Source organism: Seriola aureovittata, chromosome 13 (genome assembly GCF_021018895.1).
Source record: "Seriola aureovittata isolate HTS-2021-v1 ecotype China chromosome 13, ASM2101889v1, whole genome shotgun sequence".
In the NCBI taxonomy this organism is placed as follows: Eukaryota; Metazoa; Chordata; class Actinopteri; order Carangiformes; family Carangidae; genus Seriola; species Seriola aureovittata.
In genome coordinates, this window is record NC_079376.1 from 37964 (window position 1) to 60030 (window position 22067).

The following is a 22067-nucleotide window of genomic DNA, read 5'->3' on the forward strand; positions in this document are numbered from 1 at the left end:
TCAAATGGAAGGAGAATTCCAGATTCCAGGTTTTCCAACCAACAGTCTCAGAGTTTCCGCTTCCTGTCATTCATTTATAAATTAATTTATTTACGAATCTTCCGGCAGCGTTTGAAGATGATTAACTAAGAAACTGGAGTCAGTATGAAGAACAAAAAGCACGAGTTTTAATGGTTCAGTAGGAAGAGAATAAAAAACGTAGAAAATACATTAAAACATAACAAGAAGTCAGATGTTCAAGTTATAATTCTATGTGTTAACGACAGGTGGCGCAGTTTGTTAACTGCAGCTCAGCATCAGTATGAAACCAGTCAGGGCGATGTTACCCGTCAACCTTTTGATATCCAGCTGGAATAGAAACATCTGGAACCACATCTGACGGAATCCTGCACCGTGAATTTCAGTAAGTGGCTCACGGTCTTCCTCCTGCCGCTAACTTACTGTTAGCAGGTCTCATATGATGCTAGCTAGCCTGGATTCGGTGTATGAGAAGCTAGTTCCGTGAACAGCATGATATTTGTTTTTGTTTTTTGTTTTGGACATTATACTGTTTAAAGTCACCTGTCATTTTTCAGAACAGTCTGTTGCGTTAACGTGAACCGGTGCCGTAGTCTCTTGCACAGACAGCGTCACACCAAGCTCCGCTAAACAGTTACACAATTTAGTATTTCTTTCAATTTGGGCGAAAACACATTCGCCGTTAAGCATTCTTTAAGATTTCTTACACTCAGGCAAAATATCCCGTTTAATTCGGCGAATGTCTGTTCCACCAAACAGTGTTTGAAGTATGTTAAATATCAGCTGTTTACCTCTGTTCACGCGCTATGTTACCGCCCTCTGTCACTCTTCTACGGGGAGATTAGTGCAGCAGAAACTGCAGATAAATCATAAAATTTGAACTTGTATCGTTGTAAAATGCTTAATAATGTTAACTTAAATGAATCCCCACGAATCTAAACGTCCTCTTTTTACAGTCGTCCATGTTGTCAGACTATGAGCACGGACACCGCAAACTGCTGATCTTTTAACCGAGTTTGGTGCAGAGTTCCAGCCATCCGATCGGGAGGCATTATATTCATGGAGTTCTTCAAACCAAACTTCATTAATCGCATTGTCAATTTAGTCTGTCTCTTCATTTAAGCCTAACACCTAAATATACTCACTGCAAAAGAAAATCTCAAAGCATTTGGTAAACCGTTCACTTTAATTCGGCGCATATATGGTTCACGAAACAGCGTTTGAATGAGGTTAAATCTCAGCTGTTTGTGCTCGTTCATGCGGTTAGTTACCGCACTGCTCGATCCTGGTCAGGGGAGAATATTACAACAGAAAGTCCAAATCAATCATAAACTCTAAATTCTATTGTATTCTTCGTGGTGTTAATCTTGAGTAAATCCCGACGACTCGTTATGCTGTGTTTTACCTGTATCCTACTGTCTGAACAGCAAAATCCAAGGTTTTTGTAACGTTTGTTTGGTTCAGAGTTCATCCAGCTGAATGGGAACTGGAGCGTTTGATGGCTGTAGTTCTGTGGTGTGATTCTCTAAATTTGACGTGTTTCTAAGTTGAGGTTTTGAACTGACTTTCAGGATCACTTTGAGTCCACTTCGGCAGAAACATGACAACCCAGCCCACCGCGCCATCGATCTTGAGAGAGTTCTGCCCGCTCTATTACCTGCTGAATGCAATCCCAGCCAAGGTACCGAACCTATCCAAACCAGGCCAGAACCTCGGCCAGCTGTCAACGACTACAACACAACAGTCATTTTGTTACTTTTACAACATGAGGCCTGGACCACAAAGTGAGTTCAGCTCAGTTGGGATCACCCGGATCACCTGGTTCTGTTGACTCCAGGTTTACTGACTCAGTTCATATGAAAGGTTGAGTGAATTGTTAATGACAAGCAACTTCATCAGAACCACGAATGAAGTGATTAGAATGAGATGAAAGAGTGAAACCTGCAGGTAAATTCAGTAAGAGGTGAAATGTAAACAATATGTTCACAGAACAAGAAAGATAGCAAAGGCAACAAAGGGCCGGACTAGATTCAGCCATAATACACACGCACACACACATACACCCACACACACACACACACACACATATATATATATATATATATATATATATATATATATGTTATGGCTAATGTCTGACCATCACTTCAAACAACTGGACTGCACAGGTGTTAGAAGGATTATTAGACCTGTAACATGAGTGTGAGTCACTCCCTTCAGTAACTAAATGTAACTTTCAAAATGTTTCTGTTAAACAAATTGATATTATCAGATCTTTATAATTAAATCCTGTATCAGTCAGGCTGCCACTTGGACCCCAGGTTCATCTCTTCAGTTTTCTCTTACCCACCTGTTACCTGTCGACACCAAGTGTGACATCACTCATGAACTGTGAGTGGTGATGATGATGTTCTCTGTGCAGGTCCAGCGTGGGTTCAGGTCTGTCCTGGTCTACCTGACAGCTCTGGACAGCAGCAGTGACTTTCTGGCAGTGGGCAGCAGCATCGGCATGCTCTACCTGTACTGTCGCCGCCTGGCACACATGAACAAGTACAGTCTGGAGGTCAGAGCTCTTCCTCTTTTGTGGTGCTCAGTCTGTTATTGTAGGAGGTCCAACTGGGGACAGGAGTGTCCCCTGTTATTTCAAACTTCAGCCAAACAGTAAAGGTTCAGCCTGTGGACCAGCAGAGGGCACTATTGATCTATTAGTAAACTGAGCTGATCAATAAGCGAAGTGTGTTTTTGTGTCTGTCACACTGTGTGTGTGTGTGTGTGTGTGTGTGTGTGTGTGTGTGTGTGTGTGTGGGTGGCAGGGAAAGTATGATGCGATCACAGCTGTGAAGCTGCTCAGCTGTTTTGATGATCTGGTTGCCGTGGGAACAGCTTCAGGTCGGGTTGCAGTCTTCCACCTGGTGTCTCCACTTCCAGGACGCAACAAACAGGTGAGAAGGTCCAGAGGTGTGTTTCAGACAGGTCAACTTGTAACCTGTCTCTCTCTCTGTAAGTGTTACTTGTCTCTCTCAGCAAGTTTAACCCGTATGTCTCTGCCTGTCTGTCTGTAGCTGAGGCGTTTCGATGTGGTTGGGCTTCACAAAGGTTCGGTGACTTCGTTGGCGTGGAGCACCAACGGGATGAAACTGTTCTCTGGAGACGATAAAGGACGAGTCGTGTTCACAGCTCTGGATCTGGACCAGGTGGGATACCTCTACACTGATAACACAACTCTAATGGCTATGAGTTCATATACAATTATTTTCTCATTCATCATTTTGTCTATAAAATATCTGTTGATATGTTTCTGTTTTAAATTCCTCCCCATGTTTTAATCCTCTGCTATGATTCATATTTAGTTCATCTACTGACAAGGTTTCAGGTGTATTTAGCCCCACGAGTTGACAGGATTGGTTCCTTAGTTTTGTGACGTATGAAACCCTGGATGTCTGAATCTGTTTTTATGAGTCAATGGTTCACTGCAGTTCAAGGAAACACTCAGTCATGGTGTTGACATATGTCTGTGTTATAAAAACATCATATTTCTCTATTATATAAAAACATCATATGGACGTTAACAAGGTTAAACAATGTGTTTTCATCAGAGGGTCTTAAATGAATCCAGGTGAAGAACCTGGTGACCTTCATCTTCCCTGCATCAGTGAAGTTAATCAAACACTGTACAAACTGTATCACTACACCCTCTGATCTTCACCATGACAACACTGTACTGCAGAAAGTAGGACGGTACACTGCTGTCAGAGAGGAGACAGGCAGACTGGTTGTTTTTAAAATCTCCAGGTGTTTATAATTTCACAAACACTGAATCATGTATATCTAAATAACAGCTGGAAAATGGAAGTGTGGAAAAACTGTGATTCATTTTCTGCTGTGTGTGTGTTTACCTGTGTGTGTATACAGGGTGTGTGTAAACCTCTGCTGCTATTGGAGGAGTCCTCAGGTGTGGTCCAGATGGAGTACAGTCACCAGGTGCTGCTGGTCTCAACACAGCAGAGATCTCTGCTCTACTGCACACAGACACAGGAAGTCCAGCAGCTGGGCACCAAGCCCCGCAAGAGGTACAACACCTGACACACCTGTACAACACACCTGTGATAAAAACATAGCTGTACTGTACAACACACCTGTGATATAACATACAGGTAATATACAAAATGCAGTATTTGTGCTTGTTGTTTACAGTAGTTGTTGTTTACAGTGTTTATTGTTTATGGTATTTGTGCTTGTTTACAGTATTTGTTGTTTACAGTGTTTGTGCTTGTTATTTGCAGTGTTTGTTGTTTGCCGTGTTTGTTGTTGTTTATGGTATTTGTGCTGGTTGTTTACAGTATTTGTTGTTGTTTACAGCAGTGGGAGGTTCGGGGCCTGTTTCCTGCCAGCTCTGTGTAAACAGAGTGATCTTCAGGTGTTTGCTGCTCGACCTGGACTCAGACTGTGGAGGTCTGACGTCAGAGGACAGGTGGAGGACACCCGGCTGCTCAAACCACTCTTCAACACACAGGTACACTGGGAACACTGGACCACTGGGAACATACTGCTAACCTCAACTAAGCGGTCATGTGATGTGAAATGTAAACACGATAATTATTGTTTAGTTTTCATCACTTACAGAATTGAGGGAGGGTTGAGCTACTATAGTGTAGTGTCACGCGCAGCACACACATGCAGCACACACACATGCAGCGCGCGCACACACACACACACACACACACACACACACACACACACACACACAGCACACAAACACAGCCCGCACACGTGTGAGAGAGCAGGACCTGTGGAGCTCAGCTCTACAGTGAAGCAGCAGCTCAGATGTGAAGTGGTTCTAACAGACTGTGGTGGTGAACAGGTTCTGCAGGAGCTGGTCCACCACTTACTTCATGAGTGTCATTTTCTCTGGGTAAGCGTCCGACTGCTAACAGATTAATTTCTGTTACTGCTACCTGTACACAAGTCTGTCTACCTGTAAACCTGTGTGACGACCACCTGGGCACAAGGTGTCCTTATTCCTTTTTGTCGTTTGAATGGAGGGACCAGGATCAGCCTGATGTGCTACACCTGAGCAAGGTGTGCACCATTAAGATGTCCCCATTCAGTCCTGTGCGTGGCTCTCTCTCTGGCTGTCGGTGTCGACGATCCTGCGCTCCCAGCAGATCTGATGGCCGCTGTGGCCTTTCTTTTGTTTATTGTTTCTAAGTTTTTGGTTGGCTTAAACCTCATTTTCCTTTTTGTAAATAAGTTATTTGAACTTTATATGTCAACTCGTGTTGTCTCCCCTTTCTGGTTGTGTAGCCGTTGAGCCAGGCTGTGACAAATTGGGGCTTGACCTTGTTTGAGTCAAGTTTTGATTAGTGCAGTTTAGGTGTCTCTGCTTCGAATGGCATGATGGGCGGAGTCTGTCAGTTTTGTGAATGAAACGTGAAAGCAGGAGTTGTAGTGTCGGAAGGACACTACAACTTTTTGTGAATGAGTGCACAGTCTGTTGAGGAGACACAAACGAGTGTGGTAAGTTGGCTGTTCTGTTTAGGGTTAAGTTAAGCAGCTGTAATGAATTCTGGTCGCTGGTTTGTTCTGGGAAAATGTTTGTGTCAACGTGCTAAGTTAGCTGGTCGATTTTGCGGTGTTAAGCTTTGGTCCTGTGCACGCTCTTTGTAAATTGCAGTTGTTCTGTCCCTGTTAGGTTTAAGGGCGGATTCCCTTTGGAGTTCGCTGGGGGCTCTGATGGTGTGGTGACGAAAGTGGCTGGAGCACTTGTCTCAGGTGCACATCTGTGGCTGCAGGTGGGGTCGCCAAAGTTTGGTTGTTTACATACCCACCATCAGTAGCACGTGAAGTCTAGGTGGGACTTATTAAGTTCTGGCAAGGCAGTTGGTGGGACGGAGCTGCAGTGGTGCTTTGGGCTGTGGGAGCTTTGGCTGCTAGTGTCCGTTACGGCAACACATTTGTTTTTTACATCAGTTTTGGATTGTCTGTCTGTCTACCTCTAGACCTCTCTGTGTTACCTGTCTAGCTCTCACCTGTCTGTCTTTCTCTGTCAGGTTCCTCAGTTTGAGTTGTTTCCTCGTCCTGGTCCAACTGGTGCGTTCCGTCCAGCAGACAGACAGCTGGGTCTGCTCTGCTGTTTCCTGAGAGAGGGCTGGATCCTCAGCTGGAACGAGTACAGCCTCTACGTCCTGGACTGTGTCAGTGAGGTACTGGTGGTACTGTGTACTCTGTGATTGCAGCATCTACAGTCTAAGTATTTGAACAGTTGTTGTTCTTCAGGCTCTGAGCTTCATCACTTTGAAATTAAGTAATGGATTCTACGTTAAAGTGCCAAGTCTCAGCCTTACAGTCAATGTCTGCCTGAAGTGACATAGCAGACACTTGGTGTCCTGCTCTGATGATGCTCTGCCAGACCTTCACTGCAGCCTTCTGCAGACTGTTGACGCTGTGTGAATGTTGACGCTGTGTAAATGTTGACTGTGGACGTGTGAATCTTGATGCTGTGTGTATGTTGTTGCAGTGTGAATGTTGACGCTGTGTGAATGTTGATGTTTGATATCTGATCAGTTTTGTATTTGATGTGTTCAGGTGATAATCGGAGCCTTGGAGAGCAGTGGAGACATCGTATCAGTGTCGTGTTGTGACAACGAGATCTTTATCCTGAAAGGAGACAGAGACATCATCCGCCTCTCCAACAGCCCAGAGGGACTGGCCTCCAACTGTGAATAGTGCTACTACTAATACTTCTACCAGTAGTGATAGTATCAGTACTAATACTTGACCAGTAGTGATAGTATCAGTGCTGCTACTACTATTCTCACCCTGATCTTCCTGCTAAAAATACTACTGCTAATAGATAAATACTTAAACATGTAGAACAGCCCTCCTCTGAGGGACTGGACCCACCCTCAAGTACCACTGCTGCACGCACCCCCACTCCTGACAACACTGGTTGACTGGCAGCTTGTTAAATCTGATTACCAAACTGGTCTTTGTCTAAATGTTTTTCAATCTGTCTGATTATCCTCTTCAGTGTCGGAGCTCTCCATCCGTCTGTCCTCACCTTTGACCGCGCCCACCATCCTCCCACCAACCGGATCAGTAGAAACAGCTCAGCCAATCAGAACCATGGCCATCATTGTAGAGGGTGGGGGGAGGGAGGAGAGAGGAGGAGGAGGAGGGAAGGGACTCAGTGATGAGGGAGAGAAAGAGGAAGCGGAGGAAGTGGAGGAGGCAGAGGAGCAGGAGGAGCAGCTGGAGGTGACTGACAGCTGGCTAACTGGTTGACTTCCAGACTGGTTAACTGATTGATGTGTTGACTTCCAGACTTGTTAACTGATTGACGTGTTATAGACTAGTTAACTGGTTGACGTGTTCTAGACTGCAGGGCTTAAAGTATTCCAGCATCATGCTGGATCTCCCGCTCAACGCTGGGAGAGAATAAATGAAAAATTAAAAGTCAATACACTTGTTGTGGATATGGTTTATCATGTTTGAGGTAATAAAGTCTCTTGCTCTTAACCTAACCAGATATTGAAGCTAACCAACTTTACTAGCCAATCAGAAGCAGAGCGGGGCGGGTCTTGGTAACACTAGCAGTGTAGGATCCAGCGGCGTGAAGGAGCTGGGCACTTGTTTCTGCACAGTGTGCTCGAGGAAGCTGCTATCTGCCACCAGCTGTAAAAAAGTGCTCTCTCGTCATGAATTGGACCCCAGTCATAAAGCTGCTGTCCGTGCACTCCAACATACAACTACGTTACTGGAGAGACAGTTGCGGTTGACACTCAGTCTTCAATGACTGACCCTGTCTGGTTAACTGGTAGACTTACAGTGTGGTTGGATGACCGGTTACCTGGTTGACGTGAGTGTTTGGTTGACTAGTTGGCGTGACTGGTTGACTGACTGGTTGACTTAGAGATTGGTTGATTGACTGGCTGGTTGACAGGTTGACTTATAGACTGGTTGGTTGACTTACAGACTTGTTAACTGGTTGGTTGACTGGTTAACTGGTTGATGTGACTGGTTGACTGGTTGATGTGACTAGTTGGTTAACCAGTTCACTTATAGACTGGTTGGTTGACATGATTGGTTGACTTACAGACTGGTAGGTTGGTTGACTTGTAAACTGGTTGACGTGACTGGTTGACTCACTTTATGTCTCTGTATCTAAACAAACTCTATGTTGGTGCAGGTGATGGAGCAACTCTGCCAGCGGTCTGGTTTGCTCACCAGCAGCTCTCGTAGTCGAAGCAGCTCAGTCACTTCCTGGGACAGTTTCCAAGGAAACGCCCCGGTGACCACATTCTGTGAGCTCAGCTCTAGACGCTACAGTGCCCCCCTGGGTCAAGAGGAGATGCAACAGGAGCTGGTGGTGAAAGCTGTCAGAGTGAAGAAGAAGAAGAGGAGACGACAAGGTAAGTAGATGGTCAGACAGAATGAGAGCCAGACAGACCGACAGAATGAGAGAGTGGGACAGAATGAGAGCAAGACAGACAGTATCAGAGTGAAACAGACGGAAGGGGAGCGAGACAGACAGAATGAGAGCAAAACAGACAGAATGAGAGCCAGACAGATGGACAGATTGAGAGCGAGACAGACAGAATGAGAGCAAAACAGACAGATTGAGAGTGAGACAGACAGTGGCAGCCGTGGCTCAGGAGGTAGAGCAGGTCGTCCACTAATTAGAAGGTCGTGGTTCGATCCCCAGCTCCTCTAGGCTGTGTGTCGCAGTGCCCTTGGGCAAGATACTGAACCCCACATTCCCCCTGATGGCTGTTCCATCAGTGAATGAGTGTGTGTATGGATGTGATGTATGAATGTGTAAGTAAATCTGGCAAGTATTTTATAAGGGCTTTGTCCATTTACCATTTACAGACAGACTGAGAGATAGACAGATGGACAAACAGACTGAGAGACAGGCAGACAGACAGATATAGAGAGAGGCAGACAGACATACCTCATAACTAGTTGTCTTGTGTCTCCCTGTCCGTCCTCAGACAGCAGCAGTGTGACCCGTCTCTCTGAGAGCAGCTGCTCAGACTCCATGTTTATAGTCCAGGACGGCAGCTGTAGTGATGGAGGAAGTGGAACTCCTCTGAGCGACCGAGCCTCCCTCATCGGGCTGGACCTTCAGAACCAGGAGTCTCCAGAGCAGGACCAGGATTCACAGGAAGGGGGAGGAGGAGGTTCAGACGGAGGTGTAAAGGATGGAGAGGACATGGAGTCTGGGTTAGTCTGAACACCAGCAGATATTGTGATGAGTCGTTTCTTCATTTCATTTTCACTGAAAAGATTTAAGATGATGGTGGTGATGATTTGTGTTGGCCTGTTCCAAAAAAATATGTTCCTTCATGTCTGTAGAACAATATGTTCCTTCATGTCTGTAGAACAATATGTTCCTTCATATCTGTAGAACAACATGTTCCTTCATTTCTGTAGAACAACATGTTCCTTCATGTCTGTAAAACATGTTCCTTCATGTCTGTAAAACATGTTCCTTCACATCTGTAGAACAACATGTTCCTTCACGTCTGTAGAACAACATGTTCCTTCACGTCTGAAGAACAACATGTTCCTTCACGTCTGAGGAACAACATGTTCCTTCACGTCTGTGGAACAACATGCTCCTTCACGTCTGTAGAACAACATGTTCCTTCACGTCTGTAGAACATGTTCCTTCACGTCTTTAAAACATGTTCCTTCACGTCTGTAAAACATGTTCCTTCACGTCTGTAGAACATGTTCCTTCACGTCTGTAGAACAACATGTTCCTTCACGTCTCAAGAACAACACGTTCCTTCACGTTTGTAGAACAACATGTTCCTTCACGTCTGTAGAACATGTTCCTTCATGTCTGTAAAACATGTTCCTTCACATCTGTAGAACAACATGTTCCTTCACGTCTGTAGAACAACATGTTCCTTCAGGTCTGTAGAACATGTTCCTTCATGTCTGTAGAACATGTTCCTTCATGTCTGTAAAACATGTTCCTTCATGTCTGTAAAACATGTTCCTTCACATCTGTAGAACAACATGTTCCTTCAGGTCTGTAGAACATGTTCCTTCACGTCTGTAGAACAACATGTTCCTTCAGGTCTGTAGAACAACATGTTCCTTCAGGTCTGTAGAACAACATGTTCCTTCACGTCTGTAGAACAACATGTTCCTTCACGTCTGTAGAACAACATGCTCCTTCATATCTGTAGAACATGTTCCCTCATGTCTATAAAACATGTTCCTTCATGTCTGTAGAACAACATGTTCCTTCATGTCTGTAGAACAACATGTTCCTTCACGTTTGTAGAACAACATGTTCCTTCACGTCTGTAGAACAACATGTTCCTTCATGTCTGTAGAACAACATGTTCCTTCATGTCTGTAAAACATGTTCCTTCACATCTGTAGAACAACATGTTCCTTCACGTCTGTAGAACAACATGTTCCTTCAGGTCTGTAGAACATGTTCCTTCATGTCTGTAGAACATGTTCCTTCATGTCTGTAAAACATGTTCCTTCATGTCTGTAAAACATGTTCCTTCACATCTGTAGAACAACATGTTCCTTCAGGTCTGTAGAACATGTTCCTTCACATCTGTAGAACAACATGTTCCTTCATGTCTGTAGAACAACATGTTCCTTCAGGTCTGTAGAACAACATGTTCCTTCACGTCTGTAGAACAACATGTTCCTTCACGTCTGTAGAACAACATGCTCCTTCATATCTGTAGAACATGTTCCCTCATGTCTATAAAACATGTTCCTTCATGTCTGTAGAACAACATGTTCCTTCATGTCTGTAGAACAACATGTTCCTTCACGTTTGTAGAACAACATGTTCCTTCACGTCTGTAGAACAACATGTTCCTTCATGTCTGTAGAACAACATGTTCCTTCATGTCTGAAGAACAACATGTTCCTTCACGTCTGAAGAACATATTCCTTCACGTCTGTAGAACATGTTCCTTCATGTCTATAAAACATGTTCCTTCACGTCTGTAGAACAACATGTTCCTTCATGTCTGTAGAACATGTTCCTTCACGTCTGTAGAACAACATGCTCCTTCACGTCTGAGGAACAACATGTTCCTTCACGTCTGAGGAACAACATGTTCCTTCACGTCTGTGGAACAACATGCTCCTTCACGTCTGTAGAACAACATGTTCCTTCACGTCTGTAGAACATGTTCCTTCACGTCTTTAAAACATGTTCCTTCACGTCTGTAGAACAACATGTTCCTTCACGTCTGAAGAACAACATGCTCCTTCATGTCTGTAGAACAACATGGTCCTTCACGTCTGTAGAACAACATGGTCCTTCACGTCTGTAGAACAACATGTCCCTGTGACATCAGCCCTTGTATAATTGTGTGTCATCCTTGTCTCCTGTTGACTCATCTGTCTCATCCTTGTTTTCTTATCCCAGCTCCCTCCTCCCTCCAGGATCCTTGTTCCTCCAGGGTCTTGAGAACAAACAGATCCCAGGAAAGTCATCTGGTCCAGAGGAAGTCGTCCCTCCAACCCCGGATGTAGATCTGCTGCTGGAGTGCACCTTCTCCTACATGCACAACACTGAGGAAGATGATGGACAGGAGCAGCAGCCAATGAAGGAGCAAGAGAACGAGTTTCTGAGCCCTCTGATTGGACCAGAGGAGGAGGAGGAGGAGGAGGAAGAGGAGGAGGAGGTGTGTTGATTGAGACAAACAGACAGAGAGAGAGAGAGAAAGGGAGACTGACTGACAGACAAACAGACAGAGAGACAGATGATAAACAGTTTCATGGACAGACATTGTTGAATGAATTGAATGTGTTTCTGTCAGACCTGGACCCTTACAGAACATCTGGAACCACAATCGTGGTCTGTGAGAAAAACCCAAACAGGTTCACACATCTGGGACTAAACGCCTCTATATTTGTGTACAGGACGACAACCTGGTGCCCCCTGCTCGTCTGGCAGATCAGATGTTTTTCTCCACCGTGTCCTCTCTGGACAAAGAACCTAGTATGTCCAGTGATGAAGAGGGAGACATCTACTCTCACACTCTGCCTGCTGCTGGAGGGGGAGGAGTTGTCCACACCTGTCCATCCAATCAGGCAGAGACAACAACAGACAGACAGACGGACCAGGACCCTCAGGACAGAGACAGACACAAAACAGACCAGGTGAGACAGACACAAGCCAGACCAGGTGAGGCACATACAAACCAGACCAGGTGAGGCACACACAAACCAGACCAGGTGAGGCACACACAAACCAGACCAGGTGAGACAGACACAAACCAGATCAGGTGAGACACACACAAGCCAGACCAGGTAAGACACACACAAACCAGTTTAGGTGAGACTCACACAAACCAGACCAGGTGAGACACACAAACCAGACAAGTTGAGACACACACAAACCAGACCAGTTGAGACATACACAAACCAGACCAGGTGAGACACACAAACCGGACCAGGTGAAACTCTCAGCAGGATTTAATACAATTTTGTCTTTACTTGTTGTAGTTGGCAGAGAGCTGGATGGGGTACTCAGGACCCGGATGTGGAATACTGAGCCTGCAGGTGACTGACAGGTGAGTCTGTCAGGTGACCTGTGTGTTTCAGGTGTGTGTGTGGAGTTAAAAGTAGGGCAGTGATCAGGTGACTGACAGGTGTTCAGCAGGTGTCTTACAGGTGACCTGTGTGTTTCAGGTATGTCTGGTGTCTGGACTTCAAAGGGGGACTGTTCTGCAGTGCTCTACCTGAAACTGGACTCAGTTGGCAGCGCTTTGAAGACAATGTCCACCAGGTGGCATTATCACCTTCAGGTGAGCTGCTAACATCACACCTGACCAATCCTCTGCCCATCTGTTGTAATTAATCTGTTGTTAATGACTGAGGTCAAAGTTAATCAGCAGCTTCTGGTTAAAACACCTGGTTGATTAAAGCAGGCAGCGGCTGTCAGGTGCACAGGTGTATGTACAGGTTTAAGTAGCATTAGCTGGATGCTAATTGTTGCTAACTCCATCAGGTAACCTGCTGTGGAAGGTGGAGCAGAAGAGCATGACGGCGTTTGCTTGTGCCAAAGTGTCGGTTAAAGGAAAACGTCACTGGTACAAAGCTGTGGAGCAAACGGCCTTCGTTGCTCTGAGTGACGACTCCGCATGGATCATCAGGACCAACGGTGACCTCTACCTGCAGACAGGTAACCACCTACCTGTCCTATTGAATGATTGTGTTACAAGAAACGGGTGGATTCAGAGCGACCTAGTGTTGTCTACTGTTATTGGTTGAATCCTGGATGAGGATTACTCATTACTAATGAGGAGGCTCTCTAGGTGACCTGTCTGCCTGTTAGTTAGAAACTGATTCAGTCTCTTCTTATGTCGTTGTTCAGACGTTTATTTTGTTGAAAAAGAACATTTTGATACCAGAACATTCTCAGTGGTGAATCCCATCAGATCTGGCAACAGCCCTGCAGGTGGTGGAGGAGCCGTGTGTGCTGTTGCCACAGTAACCACTGTCTCTGTCCATCAGGTTTGAGCGTGGAGCGTCCCTGCGCCCGCTCAGTGAAGGTGGACTCGCCCTGTGTGTTCAGCCAGGTGTGTGTGAGAGGGGGCGTGGTCTGGGCTCTGAGTGAACACAAGGCTTTGTTCTACAGAGAAGGACTAAACAGCTACTGCAGCGAGGGAGAGGGCTGGAAGTACGACACCGTCAGGTACTGCTACTGTACTACTGCACCAACAACCACACAGTACACCGCACTCAGGCTCACAGAGCGGAACATAAGCTACTTCTTAATGAGTGAGCCAGTACTTCAGGGCACCAGGACTCTGGACACCAGAACAAGGAGGTGTGCATGTAACATTTCTATTAAGAAACTAGAACCACCTCATCCACTCAGAATAGTTTCAGGTCACATCCCCTTTTAACCACAGTCATGTAAAATATTATCCACTTTGTAATTTTGTCATAATTGCTGTGTGAAGTTTTGAGTTATTGTCACACTGACCTTGATCTTTGAACTTTGACCCCCAATGACTCATCCTTGAGTCCAAGTGAATGTTTGTGCCAAATTTGAAGAAGTTCTGTTAAAGTGTTACTGAAATATCATGTTCATGAGAACGGGACAAACGTATGTACAGATGGACAACCTGAAATTAAAATGGCCTCTGTGCTTTCTTTCTGTCTGTCTGGAATAAATACGTTGTGGTTAGGAGAGGAGGTGTTACCAGAGGAGGCATCAGCAGTGAAGGTGTCAGTTGAGGAGGTGTTAGCAGAGGAGGTGATAGCAGAGGAGATGTTAGCAGAGGAGTTGTTGGGAGAGGAGATGTCAGAAGAGGAGGTGTCAGTTGAGGAGGTGATAGCAGAGAAGGTGGTCTATGATAGAATTCAGTATCTAGTTCCTCCATTGAGGAGCCACAGACCAGAACAGTCTGGACTGTGGTGGACTGGACTGTGGTGGACTGTGGTGTTCTTGTGTGTCAGACTACATTCATTAGAAGAACACAGAGTCTGAGAAGCAGCATCAGAGACTTGTCCTCAGTCTATGTCTCTGTCTCTCAGTGAGGCTCAGGGTCTGGAGCTGATGTGCGTCACCCTGGGAGACGGAGGGACAGCCTGGGCTCTGGACGCCAGCGGTAGCCTGTGGTTCAGGACCGGGATCTGTTCGTCCAGACCACAGGGAGAGGACGACCACTGGTGGCAGGTAAAGAGACGCCTCACCTGGACTCTGTCCTGTTTGGTCTCAGCTCAGCAGCCTGTCTCTGTCTGTCTCTGTCTCTCCATCAGATCAGTATTTCGGACTACGTGGTCTTCGATCAGGGTAGTCTGTTCCAGACGCTGCTGCAGGCAACGCAGAGTGTTGCCACAGTAACGAGGGCGCCAGTGGAGCGTGTGGTGGCCTTCCTGTCTCAGTACTCGCAGTGCCAGCCTAGCCTGGTCAGCGCCAACGCCAGCGGAGTCTGGGTCGCATCTGGACGGAACCAGCTGCACCTGGCCCGTGGCAGCCTCGTGGGTCAGTCCAGCAGAGTCTTGTAGAGTCCAATAGAGTCCTGTAGAGCCCAACAGAGTCCAGCAGATTCCTGTAGAGTCCATCAGAGTCCTGCAAGTCCAGCGGAGTCCAGTATAGTCCTCTAGAGTCCAGTAGAGTTCCATAGAGTCTAGCAGAGTCCAGCAGAGTTTTCAGTTTTTCAGGGCTGTTTGTGTTCGGTTCCTTTAGGAACTTTCTGGCAGAACGTCGTTCCAAGAGGAACCGTCTCAGCCACCAGGTGGACCTTCATCACATCTTCAGCTGTGCCCCATAGAGAAGGTAACACAGCTTGGCACACCTGTACTCAGTCTCTGTCTGGTCCTCATACTTTCCCCAGTGCTCATTCAGGTGCTTGTCATCTGCCACCTGGAGTCCCCGTCCCGTCTTTCATATGTCACATGAAACAATCCTGTGTTCTCAGGTACATTCCTGTGGTTGGCTCAGAGCAGGAAGGATCTGTTTTGTGTTTGGGATCAGGATGGGGAGCTCCGCCCCTCCTCCGTACCTTTGCCACCTGAGGTAAGAACATCTGTCTCCTTTCTGACTCTGATTCTACTGGTCTACCTGTGTGTGCTGCTCATGCTCATGTGTGCTCAGGTGGAGATAACTCACCTGTCTGCATGCCGTGACGCTCTGTGGGGTTTGGACACTCATGGTCGAGTCAGTATTCGTACACTGTCTCCTTCCTGTCCCACCGGACTGCACTGGACCCCCCTGGACCTCAGCCAGCTTGGTATGTACCTGAGCCGTAAGGGTGGAGTTGTACAGGTGGAGTCGTACTGGTGCATGATTATGTGAACAAAGACTGTTGAAGCTTCACAGGACAAGGACTGAGAGACCTGTTCACATGTTAGTTTAATACACATTTAAAACATGTTAACATCATTGGTCTGATATGTGATTGGTCAGTGTGTGTTTGTTTTTTCTTTTTTCTTTTTTTGGGGGGGGATGTGTTACACACACACAGCTGTGTTTCTCTGTCACTGACTGACAGTGCAGGTTGTGTAACAGGTCTGTCATTCAGAGGTCAACAAGGAGTTTGTGTGTGTGTGTGTGTGTGTGTGTGTGTGTGTGTGTGTGTGTGTGTGTGTGTGTGTGTGTGTGTGTGTGTGTGCATGTGCCTGCGTGCGTGCGCGTTCGTGTGCGTGCGCGCGTGTGTGCGTCACACTGTAACCTGACTGATAGGGTTAGATCTGTTTTTAGTTTCTCTGCCCTTCTCACTATCACAGACCACATGTCTGTTTCTCTCTTTCTCTCTCTCACTCACACACACAGGCACATTGACAACAGACCCTTCTGTCTGATTGGCTAAAAACCACAACACATACCTGTTTATTTGCATATAAAGCAGAAAGTGAGATCTGACCACAAGTGGTCACATGAGACACATTTTAAATCCAAGTGTGAACTGAAGAACTCAGAGCTGATCACTGATTGGATCACTGAAGACACATGTTAATAGCAGGTCTGAACAGGACTGAACAGATCTGAACAGCTCTGAAAGTCTGAAAAGGTCTGGGCCTATGTCAGACTCCATCAGCAGCTCGTTCACATAAATATGATCACCAGACTGTTTCCTACAATAAGAGCTTTGGTAATGAATCCAGGTACTTTACCAACCAGGAACCAGGATGTAAAGGGCACCATCAGAACCCGACCCTGGTGATGTTATAACATGATGATTCATGTTAATTATAATTAGATAGATAGATAGATAGATAGATAGATAGATAGATAGATAGATAGATAGATACTTTTATTTATCCCCTAGGGGAAATTAATTTTTCCATTAGCTCATTGTTGATGATGATAATAATAATAATAATAACAGTGGGGGAAGGCCCTGCCTCAGGTGGAGGAGTTTAAGTATCTCGGGATCCTGTTCACGAGTGAGGGTAGGAAGGAGCGGGAGATTGACAGGCGGATTGGGGCAGCGTCAGCAGTGATGCGGGCGCTGAATCGGTCCGTTGTGGGGAAGAGGGAGCTAAGCCGGAAGGCGAAGCTCTCGATTTACCGGTCGATCTACGTTCCAATCCTCACCTATGGTCATGAGCTTTGGGTAATGACCGAAAGAACGAGATTGCGAATACAAGCGGCCGAAATGAGTTTCCTCCGCAGGGTGGCCGGGCTCAGCCTTAGAGATAGGGTGAGTAGCTTGGTCATCCGGGAGGGACTCGGAGTAGAACCGCTGCTCCTCCATGTCGAGAGGAGCCAGTTGAGGTGGTTCGGGCATCTGGTGAGGATGCCTCCTGGACGCCTCCCTGGGGAGGTGTTTCGGGCATGTCCCACCGGGAGGAGGCCTCGGGGCCGACCAAGGACACGCTGGAGGGATTATATCTCTCGGCTGGCCTTGGAACGCCTTGGGATTCTCCCGGAAGAGCTGGTGGAAGTGGCTGGGGAGAGGGCTCTCGGAGTCCACTTTGCTGAGGCTGCTGCCCCCGCGACCCGAATCCGGATTAGCGGGAGACGGCGACAACGAATAAATAAACAATAATAATTAGATCAGACCACTTCCTTTGGCTGATGTGCTGTATAGTCTGATGGCAATGGGAACAAAGGATCTCCTGAACCTCTTTGTTCTGCAGCACAGTGAGATGAGATGTTTGCTGCACCTGTAGCTGCTTTTTTGTCCTGCCAGGATGTTGTGGAGAGGATGGTTGGTATTGTCCAAGATGGCCTCCATCTTACATTGCATGCGTTTCTCCACAACAGTCCTGAGTGAGTCCAGACTCCTGCCAAGCACAGACCCAGCCTTTTTGACCAGCTTGTCCAGTCTCTTTGTGTTCATGTCAGACATGCTGCTGCCCAGCAGACTGCAGCATAAAAGAGTACACCTGGAGTAGGACGCACTCTCCAGTGGCTCTTGCAGATTTTAAGTTTAAAACTCCATTTCAACAAAGCCATACAAATGAAACTTTGGGAAATTTACCCAGTAACAGTTTGAGAACTTTTATACGAGAACGGGCACGTCGAAAATGCCGAGAAAAACTGATGCAAAACATGACCTGGATGAGGAGAAGGGCCTGCATGAAGCCTCGGGCTCGACTACGGAGACGAGAGCCGGTGAGAGCGCACAGCAGGCGGATAGCAACGATGTGCTAAAGGCCATAACATCACTACACGCAGAGCTAGCACGTGTGAAGTCGGACATTTGCAACAAGAACGAGGCGGAGATTTCATAGGTAACTACCACCTTGAGAGGGGAGATAGCTGCGTTGAGAACCGCAAGTGACACAGCAATATCGGCGCTTAATACCCAAATGGGCGCACAAAACCAAGCTTTGAAGGAGCTAGCCGATGCTGCTAACGACACTTCAGATACAATACAAGAGTTGGAAGACAAAGTAAGAGACTCTCTGGGCAAGTTGAAGTACTATCAGAGAAATGCATTGATCTGGAAAGCCGTTCGAAACGACAGAATCTGAGAGTGGCCGGAATTAAAGAGGGGAATGAAAATGGCCAAAAGCCGAGAGAGTTTGTGACTCAGCTGTTAAATGAAGTGTTAAACCTTATAGAGGCACCAGTTATAGACCGAGCCCATAGAGCCCTGAGGAAACGACCTGGCAATGATGAACCCCCTCGGCACTTTATTGCAAGGCTGCATTACTGCCACGCTTATGAAGATATAATGCAGAAGGCGATGTCCATCAGAGATCTAATGTACCGGGGCCAGCGGATACAGATATTCAGAGACCTGCCACCTGAAGTCACAAGACACCGAGCTGCCTTCACCCTAGCCAGAAAGTTACTACGCGACAAACCCTGGGTTAAGTTTGGACTTCTGTATCCTGCTAAGCTACGGGTGACACACAACGGGTCAGAGAGGCTCTTCACGGATCCAGAGGAAGCGCGCGAATATTCAACCCACCATTTCGGGTCATCAGAGTGAGGTGATGGTGAGACTATAACAACGGTCCAGATATGTGTAAATCTCATTCCCTGAGATGAACTGAATCTGAGGACTCCAACAGGCGACCAGAAATCACGGCATTTACCGGCGTTTTATTTACATTTAAAGCCACAATTAATGTTATTAGTTTTAGTGTGTTAAAAGATATTCCTTTCACATTTTGGTTTAATAAGCTAAGACAGATAGAAGTTCTCTTGCTGAGCTGACAACAGGGTTAGAACCTTTCCCCACTCCATGTGGTGCCTATCATAAAATTCTTCATGTTCATATGCACATTTAACCCGGATTAGATGGTGGCATCAGGAGAGGAACTAAAGACTGTATCCTAAGGTTCTCTATTCATCATTTGAATATGAATATTCCCAGTTATCGTTAGAATCAATATAACCACAGTTTATTAAGGTTTTTGGTTGTTTACATAACTGCTGAGCTACACAGTTACTGTAGGAGCATGATAATGATTAAGAACAGGTTCTTTGATAAGAGTTGGGGAGATCGGACCTCTGGGGAGGAGGCCTGGTTTCACTCCCAGGTTTTTGACAGTAGGTTGACCCGTGGGGAGACGGGCTTTTTCTTTTCGTTAGGGTTTTTCTTTACGGTGCGCATTGGGACAAGGGCAGGGTGGGCAAAAGTGCTACTTAGAACCAAATACACAGAAATAGAGATGCCATGTCAGAGATCACAGTTGGAGCAGATGTGTCATCATGACTACACATACTGACATGGCAGGGGGAGACATCAGAACAGGAGGAAATCTAACATTTTGCTCGTGGAATGTAAATGGAATTAATGAACCGGTAAAACGAGGGAGGGTACTATCTCATTTGAGACAGATCCAAGCGGATGTGATTTTTTTTTTACAGGAGACACATCTGAAAAATGAAGCGCACAATAAAATTAGAGCCAGTTGGATAAACCAAGTATACCATTCCAAATTTACAGCCAAAGCAAGGGGAGCAGCCATTATAATTCATAAAAATGTTCCCTTTCTACATAAATCTACCATAGCTGACAAAGATGGGAGATACATCATGGTCACAGGAGAGATACATTCCATACCAATCACATTACTGAATGTGTATGGACCAAAATGGGATGACCCAGAATTTTTTAGAAAGACTTTTAGTAAGATCCCCAATATGTCAAGTAGAAATCTCATCATCGGTGGGGATTTCAATCTCGTTTTAGATACCTATCTGGACAGATCATCAAATCAGAGATCACCCAAATCCAACGCTTCCAATTTTCTGAATGCATTTATTAAAAATACCAATTTGGTGGATGTGTGGAGAATCTTAAATGCAACCGGTAGAGAGTATTCGTTTCATTCTCGAGCTCATAATGTGTACTCCAGAATCGATTTTTTTCTGTTAGACAGCAAACTTCTATCTGGGGCAAATAAGGTAAATACCACAACATAATAATCTCGGACCACTGCCCGGTTTCTGTCTCACTGAAGCTGCTTGAGCTGAGGAGAAACTTTAGATCCTGGAGGCTTGATCCACAGTTGCTAACAAGAAAACGATTGCGAATATTTGGAGACTCAGATAGAAATATTTTTTGAAACAAATGATAAAGATGATATCTCCCCAGTTCTTTTATGGAAGTCTTTCAAAGCATACATAAGAGGATGCATTATTTCATATCAGTCCTCACAAAAGAAACGCAACAATCAAAAGCAGGCAGATCTAGAGGAGCAGATACGAAAATTAGACGCAGAAAATGCTGCTCAGCCCTCTGCAGACAAACACAATAAAATCTCAGCCCTCAAATATCAGCTCAATACATTTCTGTCTGAAAAAATTTCTAAAGCCTTTACTTTTACTAAACTGATTTTTTTTAAATTTGGGGATAAACCTCACAAACTGTTGGCAAGACAGTTGCGAAAAAGGGAAAGTGATAGAGCTATTCATAAGATAAGATCAGGAACTGGCACCCCTGTCACTTCACACAACGATATTAATAACGCATTTTTCCATTATTATGAGGTTTTATACAGCTCCCAGGCACATGCTCCTGAGACTATGAAACAGTTCCTAAATGCATGTCAAATACCAACATTGTCGGAGAGTGATCAGAATTCCTTAGGAATGGAAATTACAGAGGGAGACATAAGGAAAACAATTAATTCCCTGAAGAATGGAAAGAGCCCGGGACCAGACGGGATAGGTAATGAGTTTTATAAAAAATTTAGTTATAAAATATCCCCATTTCTTCTCAGGATGTATAAGAAGTCCTTGGAGGATGGCAAATTACCATCAACACTGAATGAGGCTACAATAACGCTTATCCCAAAGAAAGGGAAGGACTTAGAGCAGGTGGGCTCATATAGACCAGTGTCACTACTAAATTCTGACTTGAAAATCTTGGCTAAAACTCTAGCTTCAAGACTCAGTCCTCTTGTAACCAAACTGATACATCCAGATCAGACCGGGTTTATCCCAGGCAGGCACTTATTTCATAATGTTAGATGCCTACTTAATATTTTGTATTCCCCCAGACATCCAAAGGAAGATCTTTTCATTCTTAGTTTGGATGCCGAAAAGGCTTTTGACTGTGTAGAATTTCCATATTTATATGCTGTATTAGGAAAATTTGGACTTGGAACAAGATTTATCTCGTGGATAAAATTACTTTACTCCAATTCTATTGCCAGAGTTCTCACTAATCAGACAATGTCAGAGACAATTAACCTATATAGAGGCACTAGACAGGGGTGCCCTCTTAGCCCCTTGTTGTTTGCACTAGAACTGGAGCCATTAGCGGCGACCGTTCGTACAAATAAAGAGATTCACGGTTATGACACAGATTACACCACAAATAAAATATTGCTATATGCGGATGACATTTTGACCTTTATTACAGAGCCAAAAACTTCAATGCTTGTTTTATTAGAGACAATTGATTTATTTAGCTCGTTCTTTGGATACAGAGAAAAGTGAGGTGATGCCAGTGCGATGCAGTGACCTAGGTGCATTAGAACGAACTCCATTCAGATTGGCATGGGAGAAATTCACATACTTGGGGTTAGAAATTACAAAGAAATATAATAAATTATTTGAGGCTAATTATGTGGCTATATTAAATAAGTTTAAAAACAAACTGGAGTTCTGGAAAACCCTCCCTATTTCC

The 22067-nt window shown here is 45.4% G+C and overlaps 1 protein-coding gene across 1 annotated transcript in view; it reads left to right on the forward strand.

Moving 5' to 3' along the window:
- The first annotated feature begins 120 nt into the window (after nt 1-120).
- tecpr2 (tectonin beta-propeller repeat containing 2) overlaps nt 121-22067 on the forward strand; it is a 28793-nt gene continuing 6846 nt past the window's right edge. The window contains exons 1-23 of the mRNA XM_056393720.1: nt 121-403; nt 1590-1699; nt 2441-2581; nt 2832-2960; nt 3081-3212; nt 3931-4088; nt 4378-4531; nt 6069-6221; nt 6604-6736; nt 7049-7275; nt 8207-8429; nt 9012-9243; nt 11438-11696; nt 11935-12174; nt 12520-12587; nt 12706-12821; nt 13025-13198; nt 13531-13711; nt 14560-14701; nt 14785-15010; nt 15215-15304; nt 15447-15544; nt 15623-15758. Coding sequence (XP_056249695.1) covers nt 1619-1699; nt 2441-2581; nt 2832-2960; nt 3081-3212; nt 3931-4088; nt 4378-4531; nt 6069-6221; nt 6604-6736; nt 7049-7275; nt 8207-8429; nt 9012-9243; nt 11438-11696; nt 11935-12174; nt 12520-12587; nt 12706-12821; nt 13025-13198; nt 13531-13711; nt 14560-14701; nt 14785-15010; nt 15215-15304; nt 15447-15544; nt 15623-15758 — 3493 coding nt within the window. The 5' untranslated portion in view covers nt 121-403; nt 1590-1618. The remainder of the gene's footprint in view (nt 404-1589; nt 1700-2440; nt 2582-2831; nt 2961-3080; nt 3213-3930; nt 4089-4377; nt 4532-6068; nt 6222-6603; nt 6737-7048; nt 7276-8206; nt 8430-9011; nt 9244-11437; nt 11697-11934; nt 12175-12519; nt 12588-12705; nt 12822-13024; nt 13199-13530; nt 13712-14559; nt 14702-14784; nt 15011-15214; nt 15305-15446; nt 15545-15622; nt 15759-22067) is intronic.